This window comes from Tachyglossus aculeatus, chromosome 17, assembly GCF_015852505.1.
Source record: "Tachyglossus aculeatus isolate mTacAcu1 chromosome 17, mTacAcu1.pri, whole genome shotgun sequence".
Classification (NCBI taxonomy): Eukaryota; Metazoa; Chordata; class Mammalia; order Monotremata; family Tachyglossidae; genus Tachyglossus; species Tachyglossus aculeatus.
In genome coordinates, this window is record NC_052082.1 from 14,811,575 (window position 1) to 14,825,896 (window position 14,322).

Here is a 14,322-nt window from a genome sequence, read left to right on the forward strand (position 1 = left end):
TGGGTAGGGACCGTCTCTCTATGTTGCCAACTTGGACTTCCCAAGCGCTTAGTCCACTGCCCTGCACACAGTAAGCGCTCAATAAGTACGATTGAATGAATGAATGAGAGCCGTTTTAGACGACAGCAGAGAAGCAGTGTTATCTAGTGGTTAGAGCGTGGGCCGGGGGGTCGAAAAGTCACGGTTCTAATCCCAGCTCTGCCCCTTGTCTGCTGTGTGACCTTGGGCAAGTCACTTCCCTTCTCTGTGCCTCAGTTCCCTCATCTGTAAAATGGGGATGAAGACCGTGAGCCCCACGTGGGACAGGGATTGGGTCCTACCCATTTGTCTTGTATCTATCCCAGCGCTTAGACTATAGTAAGTGCTTAACAAATACCATAATTATTACTACTAGAATAATGATTCACTGCTCCTCCTGTTCAGTGACTCCCCCCACCCTCCAATTCTCCCCACCTCACTCAGCCCTTACTTAGCGACCCCCAACCCTACTCGGTCTCTCAGTCAATCATCAATCAATATCAACCAATCCATCCCACCCTCCGCTTAGCTTCCGCCGCTCAGTCCGACCCCTTCCCCTGCTCATCCGGGCCGCCCTTGGCCTTTCCCGCTCCGGCCCCTTCCGGATGGGCCCGGATCAGATCCTCCGCTCTCCGGGCCGGCCGCCCTTGGGGAAGAGCTCACCGAAGGCCAGCGTCCGGAAGGTGATCTTGGTGCCGTTACGGCCTCCGGCGCTGGTGCTGGCCAGGACTCGGGCAGTGTACTGGGTGTCGGGCTCCAGCCCCTCCAGCGTGGACTGCAGAAAACTGGAATTCACCGTCCTGGCTGCAGGAGAGCAGAGAAACGAGGTGATGAGACTACTTATCATCATCAATCGTATTTATTGAGCGCTTACTGTGTGCAGAGCACTGTACTAAGCGCTTGGGAAGTACAAATTGGCAACATATAGAGACAGTCCACACCCAACAGTGGGCTCACAGTCTAAAAGATAATAATAATGTTGGTATTTGTTAAGTGCTTACCATGTGCCGAGCACTGTTCGAAGCGCTGGGGGAGATACAGGGTAATCAAGGTTGTCCCATGTGGGGTTCACCGTCTTAATCCCCATTTTACAGATGAGGGAACTGAGGCACAGAGAAGTTGTGACCACTGAAACCACTGAAGCGTTCCATATTTTTCCACCAAGCTTGCTCTCTTCCTCCCTTCAAAGCCCTACTGAGAGCTCACCTCCTCCAGAAGGCCTTCCCAGACTGAGCCCCCTTTTTCCTCTTTTTCCCCTACCTCCTTCCCCTCCCCACTGCACCTGTATATATGTTTGTGCAGATTTGTTACTCTATTTTACTTGTACGTATTTACTATTTATTTTGTTAACGATGTGCATCTAGCTTTACTTCTATTTATTCTAATGACTTGACACCTGTCCCCATGTTTTGTTTTGTTGTCTGTCTCCCCCTTCTCGACTGTAAGCCCATTGTTGGGTAGGGACTGTCTCTATATGTTGCCGGCTTGTACTTCCCAAGCGCTTAGTCCAGTGCTCTGCTCACAGTAAGCGCTCAATCAATACGATTGAATTAATAAATGAATGAATCACCACTCTTGAACCCTAGTCTCCTTCTCTGCCCTTTCACCCATGTCCCCTCTCAGACTTCCATTGCCCCCAAACTGCCATCCTCACAGACACTGCCGGGCTCTGGACGTTGCCCATTTGTCCCAAGCGAACAAGGCCTGTGCTGGTGTCCCCTCTTCCAGATCCTCAACACAGCTCTGCAAACTCAAGTCCTCCGTCCCTATGGCTCTCAGACTACCGACTCTTGAGCTTGGACTGTCCTCATATTTGCTTCCCCCACTGACCGAAACCCAAAAACTAGGTCAACTGCTGCAAATGATACAAGTGCTTACTATGTAACAAGAGCTGTACTAAGCGTTGGGATAGATACAAGATAATTCATCCGCCACAGTCCCCGTCCCATATAGGGCTCAGTCTTGGGGTCCAAGCACACCGAAGGGCAGATGAGGGCCTCGACACAGAGACTGGTGTCCGACAGGGCTCTGAGAGAGCTCAGGGTCAAAGGGCCCAGCCCTGCTGCTCGCCCGCTAAGACTCTCTCCCCCTTCCTCTCCATCTGTCTCCCCCTTTTAGACTGTGAGCCCAATGTTGGGTAGGGACTGTCTCTATATGTTGCCAATTTGTACTTCCCAAGCACTTAGTACAGTGCTCTGCACATAGGAAGCGCTCAATAAATATGATTGATTGATTGATTGATTGATCCTCACGGAGTCCACGAGGGCAGAGGAGCAGAAAGTGGCGACCGCGAGGACACCGCGAGACCGAAGCCGCCCCCGCAGGCACCTCCGGCTGCTGGGAAGCTCCATTCCCATCAGGAACCTCACACAAACCACCCGACTCACCCATCTCTTCTCCCCCGACGGCCCCGTAAAACAGCGTGTAGTTTCTGATGAAGCCGTTCCTCTTCTTCTTGGAAATCTCGTTCCATTTGATCGTCGCTTCGTGCTTTCCCAAGTTCTCAGCCCTGGACACGGGCCCTTCCGAAGGCACTAGGGAATCCAGAGAGCTGTCATCCAGGGAAGCGCCCCCGATATTCCAGGAGCTTGTCTGTGTCTCCGTCTGGTGAACCCGCTGTTGGGTAGGGACTGTCTCTATTATGTTGCCAATTTGTACTTCCCAAGCGCTTAGTACAGTGCTCTGCACATAGTAAGCGCTCAATAAATACGATTGATGATGATGATGATGTTGCCAACTTGTACTTTCCAAGCTCTTAGTACAGTGCTCTGCACACGGTAAGCGCTCAATAAATACGATTGATTGATTGATTGACTTAAATTGACTTAGAGAAGCAGTGTGGCTCAGTGGATAGAGCACGGGCTTGGGAGTCAGAGGTCATGGGTTCGAATCCCGGCTCCGCCACTTGTCAGCTGTGTGACCTTGGGCAAGTCACTTAACTTCTCTGGGCCTCAGTTCCCTCATCTGCGAAATGGGGACTAAGACTGTGAGCCCCACATGGGACAACCTTGATTACCTTGTATCCCCCCCAGCGCTTAGAACAGTGCTTGGCACATAGTAAGCGCTTAACAAATACCACCATTATTATTATTATTATTATTATTATTATGAAATCTGTGGGACCTCTCTCTCCCTCTGTCCCCTCCTGAGGCTCCTGCAGCTGGAATCTCTCCTAGTCACTGACTTTGGAAAGGCGCTTAACCAGGTGAGCAACACTGCCATTGGGCAACTGGGGAGAAGGAGCCCCTCCCCTGTCTCTAATAATTAATAATAATAATAATGGTACTTGTTAAGTGCTTACTAGGTGCCAAGCACCATTTCCAAGCACAGTGGTAGATACAAATGGATCCGTTTGGACACAAATGGAACTCACACTCATAATCTCCATTTTACAGGTGAGGTGACCGAGGCACAGAGAAGTTAAGTGACTTGTCCAAGGCCACGCAGCAGATATGTGACGGAGCCTGGATTAGAACTCTCCTTCTGACTCCCAGACTGATGCTCTAAGCTGCTCTGCTTCTCCATCCCCAATGTCCAGCAGCTCCTCTGCCTGTCATCATCATCATCATCATCATCAATCGTATTTATTGAGCGCTTACTATGTGCAGAGCACTGTACTAAGCGCTTGGGAAGTTCAAATTGGCAACATATAGAGACAGTCCCTACCCAACAGTGGGCTCACAGTCTAAAAGGGGGAGACAGAGAACAAAACCAAACATACTAACAAAATAAAATAAATAGAATAGATATGTACAAATCTATGTACAATGTACAATGTACATAAATCAATGTACAGATATGTACAGCTGTCCTGCTGCAGCCAGCCCTGCCCTGCCCAAACGTACCTCCTTCCCGAAAATAAACTTGGGTGGAAACTGGGGCTCCCACAAGCTCCTTAAGCAGCGGGTACACAGAGATGTTATAGCACTGGAATGGCAGGAAGCTATCTGTAAAGAGCAAAGAAACAAAGCTTGTACAATAATAATAATAACAATAATTATCGTGGTATTCATTCATTCAATCGTATTTATTGAGCACTTACTGTGTGCAGAGCACTGTACTAAGCGCTTGGGAAGTACAAGTTGGCAACATATAGAGACGGTCCCTACCCGACAGTGGGCTCACAGTCTAGAAGGGGGAGACAGAGAACAAAACGTATTAACAAAATAAAATAAATAGAATAAATATGTACAAATAAGAGTAATAAATGCATACAAACATACATATATATATATTTATTTTACTTATACATATCTATTCTATTTATTTTATTTTGTTAGTATGTTTGGTTTTGTTCTCTGTCTCCCCCTTTTAGACTATGAGCCCACTGTTGGGTAGGGACTGTCTCTATATGTTGCCAATTTGTACTTCCCAAGCACTTAGTACAGTGCTCTGCACATAGTAAGCGCTCAATAAATACGAATGATGATGATGATGGTATTTGTTAAGCACTTACTATGTGCAAAGCACTGTTCTAAGCACTGGGGGGATACAAGGTGATCAGGTTATCCCACGTGGGGCTCGCAGTCTTAATCCCCATTTTACAGACGAGGGAAATGAGGCACAGGGAAGTTAAGTGACTTGCCCAAAGTCACACAGCTGACAATTGGCGGAGACAGGATTTGAACCCATGACCTCCGACTCCAAAGCCTGCGCTCTTTCCACTGAGCCACGCTGCTTCTCTGCTGTGGGGAGGGGAAGGAGGTAAGGCTGTAGGGAGGGGGAGGAGGGGGAGAGGAAGGAGGGGGGAAGCGCTGTTAAGCGCTCACTATGTGCCACACTCTGTTCTAAGCTCTGGGGTAGATACAAGGTAATCAGGTTGGACACAGTCCCTGCCCCACCTTGAGCTCCCATTCTTAATCCCCTTTTTACAGGTGAGGTAGCTGAGGCACAGAGAAGTTAAGTGATTTGCCCAGGGTCACACAGCAGACAAGTGGTAGAGCCGGGATTAGAAGGCACGTCCTCTGATTCCCAAGCCCGGGCTCTTTCCACTGAGCCATGCTGCTTCCGCAATCATGGAGTGGGAAAGAGCTTGGTAATCATAATTGTGTCATTAATTAGAGCGGAAGCTCCCCGAAGGCAGGGATCACTCATTCATTCAGTTGTATTTATCGAGCGCTTACTGTGTGCAGGGCACTGAACTGGGCGCTTGGGAAGTCCAAGTTGGCAGCATATAGAGATGGTCCCTACCCAACAGCGGGCTCCTTTTGTCCTCTCCCGAGAGCTCAGTATGGTGCCCTGCACACCGAAATCGCTCAGTACATCAGCTAGTCGTTGGTATTTATGGAGCGCTTACTATGTGTGGGAGGAATGTGAGGCGAGAGGCGTGTGCGCACTTTTCCCGGACCCCCACCCCATCGCCCCCCCCACCTTACCTCCTTCCCCTCCCCACAGCACCTGTATATATGTATATATTTTTGTACATATTTATTACTCTATTTATTTTACTTGTACATATTTATTATATTTATTTTATTATGTTAATATGTTTTGTTTTGTTGTCTGTCTCCCCCTGGACTGTGAGCCCGCTGTTGGGTAGGGACCGTGTCTATATGGTGCCAACTTGTACTTCCCAAGCCCTTAGTCCAGTGCTCTGCACACAGTAAGCGCTCAATAAATATGATGGAATGAATGAATGAATTTATTAAAGTGCTTACTCAGTGCCAAGTACTGAACTAAGAGCTGAGGTGGATGCAAGATAATCAGGCCAGATACAGTCCCTTCCCACCTGGGGTTCTGAGTCTCGGTGGGAGGAAGAACAAGACTCGAATACCCATTTTAGAGATGAAGAAACTGAGGCGTGGAGAAACAAAGTGACTTGCCCAAGGTCACACAGTTGATGACTATAAGAAGCTGCATGGCATATCGGGTAGAGAACGGGCCTGGGAGCCAGAAGGTCATGGGTTCTAATCCCGGCTTGGCCTCTTGTCTGCCGTGTGACCTTGGGTAAGTCACTTCACTTCTCTGGGCCTCGGTTACCTCATCTGTAAAATGGGGATTGAGACTGTGAGCCCCACACGGGACAGGGACCAGATCCAACAATGTGCCTGGCATATAGTTAAGGAGAAGCAGCGTGGCTCAATGGAAAGAGCCCGGGCATTGGAGTCAGAGGTCATGGGTTCAAATTCCGGCTCCGCCGCTTGTCAGCTGGGTGACTCTGGGCAAGTCGCTTCACTTCTCTGGGCCTCAGTTCCCTCATCTGTAAAATGGGGATTAAGACTGGGAGCCCCTGGTGGGACAACCTGATCACCTTGTAACCCCCCAGAGCTTAGAGCAGTGCGTTGCACCTAGTAAGCGTTTAATAAATGCCATTATTAATATTATTAATAACAAATACCATCATCATTATTATTATCAGTGGTGGAGCCGAGATTCAAACCAGGTCCTCTGACTCCACTTAGACCACACTGCTTCAGAGTCCCTCTCGGTGTCCAGCAGGATGAGAAAGACAGGAGGCAGAACAAAGGACAGATTATTCCCCCAGGGCTGAGCTGGGAGAAATTCCCTGGCCACCTATTTGCAATCCCCTGCTCCCTAGCCTCTCCCTCCCTCTCCCTCCTTTCCTCTCTCCCTTCTCTCTTTCCCCACCAAGATGAACGTCTTCAGAGCTGTGTCTTTCCTCTCTTAGTGACCCCAGAAAAGGCAGTCAGACCAACAGCCAGGAATAGTCCCGCACTAAAGAGCCAGGATTTCATTCTCCAACCTTCCAAACGATTGCTCCGGGAGAGCTCGGAGTCCAAAGCGGGACACTGGGGAAATATGAACATTCCCATTGAAGAATCAGTTCTTCCGTCTCTGGCTATTTGCTTGTGTTCAGCCTAAGGGCCTGAAAAAGCTTCCCGCCATCTAAACCTGGTTTTCAAAGCATAGGCCTATTGCCCAAACTTGTGTAGAAGTGTGTGAATGTGCCCTGGGTATGTGTGCAGATAAAAATAATGATGGTATTTGTTAAGCACTTACTATGTGCCAAGCACTTTTCTAAACCCTGGGGTATTTTACTTGTACATATCTATTCTATTTATTTTATTTTGTTAGTATGTTTGGTTTTGTTCTCTGTCTTCCCCTTTTAGACTGTGAGCCCACTGTTGGGTAGGGACTGTCTCTATATGTTGCCAACTTGGACTTCCCAAGCGCTTAGTACAGTGCTCTGCACACAGTAAGCGCTCAATAAATATGATTGATGATGATGATGATGAAGTTGTCCCACATGGGGCTCACAGTCTTAGAGAAGCCACATGGCTCAGTGGAAAGAGCTCGGGCTTTGGAGTCAGAGGTCATGGGTTCAAATCCCTGCTCCATCACTTGTCAGCTGGGTGACTTTGGGCAGGTCACTTCCCTTCTCTGTGCTTCAGTTCCCTCATCCGTAAAATGGGGATTAAGACTGTGAGCCCCACGTGGGACAACCTGATCACTTTGCATCCCCCCCCAGCGCTTAGAACAGTGCTTTGCACAAAGTAAGCGCTTAACAAATACCATCATTATTATTATTATTATTAATCCCCATTTTACAGATGAGGTAACTGAGGCACAATAAAGTTAAGTAACTTGCCCAAAGTCACACAGCAGACAAGTGGCGGAGTCAGGATTAGAACCCACAGCCTCTGACTCCCAAGCCTGTGTGTGCGCAAACATGTGAAGGTGCACGCGTGTTGGTGTGAATGTGTGTCTTTCTACATGTCTTTAGGTAGAGGCATGTCTTCATGTCAAGATGTGTTCTGTATGGGTGGCTTTGTGTCAGTATATGTGGAGGCGTGTGTTATAGTGTACTCTCCTGAGTGCTCAGTACAGTGCTGTGTACACAGTAAGCGCTCAATAAATGATTGACTGACTGTGCGTATGGGTCATTTGGGGCTTGGGTCACGCAGTCCTGTTAGCCAGTGGCTGCCCGGAATCAGGATGCAGTTCCAGCCTGGCAGGGATGGAGGGGCTGGAATTTAGAGATGGCACAGTCCCATTCCCGGTCCTTCATGGAGAGGGGCACTGTGCCGCCCCTAGGGAAAGCGCTTACTACAGTGCTTTGCACAGAGAGAAGCAGCGTGGCTCAGTGGAAATATCCCGGGCTTGGGAGTCAGAGGATGTGGTTCTAATCCCGGCTCCGCCAATTGTCAGCTGGGTAACTTTGGGCAGGTCACTTCACTTCTCTGGGCCTCAGTTCCCTCATCTGTAAAATGGGGATTAAGACTGGGAGCCCCCCATGGGACAACCTGATCACCTTGTAAACTCCCCAGCGCTTAGAACAGTGCTTTGCACATAGTAAACGCTTAATAAATGCCATCATTATTACTATTATTATTAATCCCGACCCCACCACGTGTCTGCCGGGTGACCCTGGACAAGTCACTTAACTTCTCTATGCCTCAGTTACCTCACCTGTAAAATGGGGATTAAAAGTGGAGGCCCACGTGGGACAACCTGATTACCCTGTATCTGCCCTAGCGCTTAGAACAAACAGTGCTTGGCACATAGTAAGCGCTTAACAAATACCGTTATCATCATCATATCATCAGTTAGCGCTCAATAAATATGATTGAATTAATTAATTAATCTTTCCCATTCATCCATTCAATCCATTCATCCATTCAATTAATCAATTAATTAATTAATCTTTTCCATTCATCCAGTCAGTCATATTTACTGAGCGCTTACTGTGTGCAGAGCACTGTACTAAGCACTTGGGAAGTCCAAGTTGACGACATATAGAGACGGTCCCTACCCAACAGCAGGCTCACACTCTAGAAGGCGGAGACAGACAATAAAACAAAACATATGAACAAAATAAAATAAAAGATCCGGACTCCAGACACTAGAGAGATCACTGAGCCATCTCTGAGACCATGCTCTAGTCTGTTAGCTCATTATGGGCCAGGAACGTGCCCGCTGATTCTCCCAAGCACTTAGCCCAGTGTCAATCAATCAATCGTATTTATTGAGCGCTTACTGTGTGCAGAGCACTGTACTAAGCGCTTGGGAAGTACAAGTTGGCAACATATAGAGACAGTCCCTACCCAACAGTGGGCTCACAGTCTAAAAGGGGGAGACAGAGAACAAAACCAACCATACAACAAAATAAAATAGAATAGATATGTACAGGTAAAATAAATAAATAGAGTAATAAATATGTACAAACATATATACATATATACAGGTGCTGTGGGGAAGGGAAGGAGGTAAGGCGGGGGGAGGAGGGGGAGAGGAAGGAGGAGGCTCAGTGTGGGAAGGCCTCCTGGAGGAGGTGAGCTCTCAGCAGGGCCTTGAAGGGAGGAAGAGAGCTAGCTTGGCGGAGGGGCAGAGGGATTGGGGGCATTCCAGGCCCGGGGGAGGACGTGGGCCGGGGGTCGATGGTGCGACAGGCGAGAACGAGGCTTAACGGTGAGGTGGTGAGCGGTGGAGGAGCGGAGGGTGCGGGCTGGGCTGGACAAGGAGAGAAGGGAGGTGAGGTAGGAGGGGGCGAGGGGATGGATGGACAGCCTTGAAGCCCAGGGTGAGCAGTTTCTGCCTGATGCGCAGATTGATTGGTAGCCACTGGAGATTTTTGAGGAGGGGAGTGATATGCCCAGAGCGTTTCTGGACAAAGATAATCCGGGCAGCAGCATGGAGTATGGATTGAAGTGGGGAGAGACACGAGGATGGGAGATCGGAGAGAAGGCTGATGCAGTAGTCCAGACGGGATAGGATGAGAATATGTTTGTTTATTGTCATATTGTCCTGTCCCGAGCACTTAGCAAAGTGATCCGTACACAGTAAACTCTCAATGAATACGATTGAATGAGTACTGATGAAGAGAGATTGTTACCTCCTCCAGCTGTCCAGCTCCCGCCCTGGGAAACGTATTCCCACGAAGTGGCGGCGGGCTCTGTCTCCCAATCCTGTCGCCATTCCACGACGAATCTTTCGACATCCGAGGCAGGGGCGTCCCACGCCACCACCAGCCCGTCGCCGCCGACGGGCTGCACCGTCACCGCCTTAATTCTCTGGGGAGCTGACATGGAGAAACTGAGTCACATCCAGCCCGCTACAACCCCACTGCCCCCTGCCACCTCCATGTCCACCGCCACCATCACTGCTGCTGCCAATCATAATAATAATGATGGCATTTATTAAGCTCTTACTATCATCATCATCATCAGTCATATTTATTGAGCACTTACTATGTGCAGAGCACTGTACTAAGCGCTTGGGAAGTACAAATTGGCAACATATAGAGACAGTCCCTACCCAACAGTGGGCTCACAGTCTTACTATGCGCAAAGCACTGTTCTAAGCACTGGGGAGGTTACAAGGTGATCAGGTTGTCCCACCTGGGACTCACAGTCTTCATCCCCATTTTGCAGATGAGGTCACTGAGGCCCAGAGAAGTTAAGTGACTTGCCCAAAGTCACCCAGCTGACCGTTGGTGGAGCCGGGATTTGAACCCATGACCTTGACTCCAAAGCCCGGGCTCTTTCCACTGAGCCACACTGCTTCTCAAGAGCTCTAGAGCATCAGGACATCCTGGCCAGCACAGTGAGTAGGAATGTGTCTGTTTATTATTATATTGTATCAATCAATCAATCGTATTTATTGAGTGCTTACTGTGTGCAGAGCACTGTACTAAGCGCTTGGGAAGTACAAGTTGGCAAAATATAGAGACAGTCCCTACCCAACAGTGGGCTCACAGTCTAAAAGGGGGAGACAGAGAACAAAACCAAACGTACTAACAAAATAAAATAAATAGAATAGATATGTCCAAGTAAAATAAATAGAGTAATAAATATGTACAGACATATATACATATATATTGTACTCACCCAAGTACTTAGTACAGTGCTCTGCACATAGTAAGTGCTCAATAAATATGATTGAACTAACGAATGAATCATTTTCTGGGCTGAGCTCTCGAGTCCATCCCTACCCTTTTAATAATAATAACAATAATCATAATTATGGTACTTAAGTGCTTACTAACTGCCAAGCACTAGGAGAAGCAGCATAATAATAATAATAATGGCATTTCTTAAGTACTTACTATGTGCCAAGCACTGTTCTAAGCACTGGGGTAGATGCAAGGTAATCAGGTTGTCCCACTTGGGGCTCACAGTCTTAATCCCCATTTTACAGATGAGGGAACTGAGGCACAGAGAAGTGAAGTGAATTGCCCAAAGTCACACAGCTGACAAGTGGCGGAGCCGGGATTAGAACCCACGACCCTTGACTCTCAAGGCTGTGCTCTTTCCACTAAGCCACGCTGCTCCTCTGGAAGCACGGTGGAGTGGAGAGAGCACAGGCTTGGAAGTCAGAAATTCATGGGTTCTAATCCCGGCTCTGCCACTTGCATGTTGTGTGATCTTGGGCAAATCACTTGACTTCTCTGTGCCTCAGTTACCTCATCTGTAAAATGGGGAATTGAGATTGTGAACCCCACTTGAGGCAGGGACTGTATCCAATCCAATTTGCTTGTACCCACCCCACTGCTTAGTACAGTGCCTGGCACATTGCAAGCATTTAACAAATACCATAATAATAATGATTATTATAATTATTGTTATCATTATTCTAGATGCTAAGGTAGATACAAGTTAATCAGCTTGGATGCAGTCCCTGCCCCACCGGGGCTCATACTTTTAACCCCCATTTTATAGATGAAGCAACTGAAGCCTGGAGAATTCACTTGATTGTATTTACTGAGCGCTTACTGTGAGCAGAGCACTGTACTAAGCACTTGGAAAGTACGGTACAGCAACAATCAATCAATCATATTTATTGAGTGCTTACTGTTTGCAGAGCACTGTACTAAGCGCTTGCAAAGTACGGTACAGCAACAATCAATCAAATTTATTGAGCGCTTACTGTGTGCAGAGCACTGTACTAAGCGCTTGCAAAGTACAGTACAGCAACAATCAATCAATCGTATTTATTGAGCACTTACTGTGTGCAGAGCACTGTACTAAGCACTTGCAAAGTAAGGTACAGCAACAATCAATCAATCGTATTTATTGAGCGCTTACTGTGTGAAGAGCACTGTACTAAGCGCTTGGGAAGTACAAGTTGGCAACATAGAGACAGTCCCTACCCAACAGTGGGCTCACAGTCTAGAAACAGTCCCTACCCAACAACGGGCTCACAGTCTAGAAGGGGGGGAGACAGACAACAAAACAAGTTGACAGGCATCAATAGCATCCAAATAAATAGAATTATCGATATATACACATCATTAATAAAATAGAGTAATAAACACGTACAAATATACACAAGTGCTGTGGGGTGGGGAGGGGGGTAGAGAAGAGAGAGGGAGTGGGAGTGATGGGGAGGGGGGAGGAGCAGAGGAAAAGCGGGGCCCAGTTTGGGAAGAGAAGTCTGGAGAAGTGAAGTGACTTGCCCAAGGTCACCCAGCAAACATGTGGTGGAGTCAGGATTAGAACCCAGGTCCTTCTGAGTCCCAAGCCTGCGCCCTATCTACTAATCAATTGTATTTACTAAGCCTCGCTACTTGCTGCCCCCCCCCCACGACACCTGTATCTATGTATATATGTTTGTACGTATTTATTACTCTATTTATTTTATTTGTACATATTTATTCTATTTATTTTATTTTGTTAATATGTTTTGTTCTCTCCCTTAATGATGATGATGATGATGGCATTTATTAAGCGCTTACTATGTGCAAAGCACTGTTCTAAGCGCCGGGGAGGTTACAAGGTGATCAGCTTGTCCCTCGTGGGGCTCACAGCCTTCATCCCCATTTTACAGATGAGGGAACTGAGGCCCGGAGAAGTGAAGTGACTTGCCCAAAGTCACACAGCTGACAATTGGCGGAGCCGGGATTTGAACCCATGAGCTTTGACTCCTAAAGCCCGGGCTCTTTCCACTGAGCCACGCTGCTTCTCTTCCCTCTTCCAGACTATGACTCCTGTATATACGTATATATGTTTGTACGTATTTATTACTCTATTTATTTATTTTATTTGTACATACTTATTCTATTTATTGTATTTTGTTAATATGTTTTGTTTTGTTCTCTGTCTCCCCCTTCTAGACTGTGAGCCCGCTGTTGGGTAGGGACCGTCTCTCTATGTTGCCAACTTGGACTTCCCAATCAATCAATCAATCAATTGTATTTATTGAGCGCTTACTATGTGCAGAGCACTGTACTAAGCGCTTGGGAAGTACAGATTGGCATCACATAGAGACAGTCCCTACCCAACAGTGGGCTCACAGTCTAAAAGGGGGAGACAGAGAACAGAACCAAACATACCAACAAAATAAAATAAGTAGGATAGAAATGTACAAGTAAAATAAATAAATAAATAAATAAATAGAGTAATAAATATGTACAACCATATATACATCTATACAGGTGCTGTGGGGAAGGGAAGGAGGTAAGACGGGGGGATGGAGAGGGGGACGAGGGGGAGAGGAAAGAAGGGGCTCAGTCTGGGAAGGCCTCCTGGAGGAGGTGAGCTCTCAGCAGGGCCTTGAAGGGAGGAAGAGAGCTAGCGCGGCGGATGGGCAGAGGGATTGGGGGCATTCCAGGCCCGGGGGATGACGTGGGCCGGGGGTCGATGGCGGGACAGGCGAGAGCGAGGTACGGTGAGGAGATCAGCGGTGGAGGAGCGGAGGGTGCGGGCTGGGCTGGAGAAGGAGAGAAGGGAGGTGAGGTAGGAGGGGGCGAGGTGATGGATGGACAGCCTTGAAGCCCAGGGTGAGGAGTTTCTGCCTGATGCGCAGATTGATCGGTAGCCATTGGAGGTTTTTGCTTAGTCCACTGCTCTGCGCACAGTAAACGCTCAATAAATACGATCCAATGAATGAATGAATGACTCCTCACACCTCTGCCCAAGCGGAGATGCAATACTACGACCTGAAGCATGGCAAGAAAATCTTCTGAAATGTGGGCTGGCGGGAACCTTCCACATATCTATTCTATTTATTTTATTTTGTTAATATGTTTGGTTTTGTTCTCTGTCTCCCCCTTCAAGACTGTGAGCCCACTGTTGGGTAGGGACCGTCTCTGTATGTTGCCAACTTGTACTTCCCAAGCGCTTAGTACAGTGCTCTGCACACAGTAAGCGCTCAATAAATACGATTGATTGATTGATTGAACCTGCCACTCTCCTCCCCATCGCCCCCACTCCCTCCCTCTGCTCTACCCCCCTCCCCGCCCCACAGCACTTGTGTCTATTTGTACATATTTATTATCCCATTTATGTTATTAATGATGAGACTATATCTATCATTCTATTTATTTTGATTCATTCATTCAATCGTATTTACTGAGCACTTACTGTGTGCAGAGCACTGGACTAAGTGCTTGGGAAGTCCAAGTTG

General features: G+C 47.7%; 1 protein-coding gene across 1 annotated transcript in view; it reads right to left on the minus strand.

Moving 5' to 3' along the window:
- Positions 1-14,322, minus strand: part of IL31RA (interleukin 31 receptor A) — a 39,172-nt gene that overhangs the window by 4,760 nt on the left and 20,090 nt on the right. The window contains exons 8-11 of the mRNA XM_038759676.1: positions 9,812-9,997; positions 3,864-3,965; positions 2,406-2,552; positions 682-822 (exon numbers count right to left, since the gene is read on the minus strand). Coding sequence (XP_038615604.1) covers positions 682-822; positions 2,406-2,552; positions 3,864-3,965; positions 9,812-9,997 — 576 coding nt within the window. The remainder of the gene's footprint in view (positions 1-681; positions 823-2,405; positions 2,553-3,863; positions 3,966-9,811; positions 9,998-14,322) is intronic.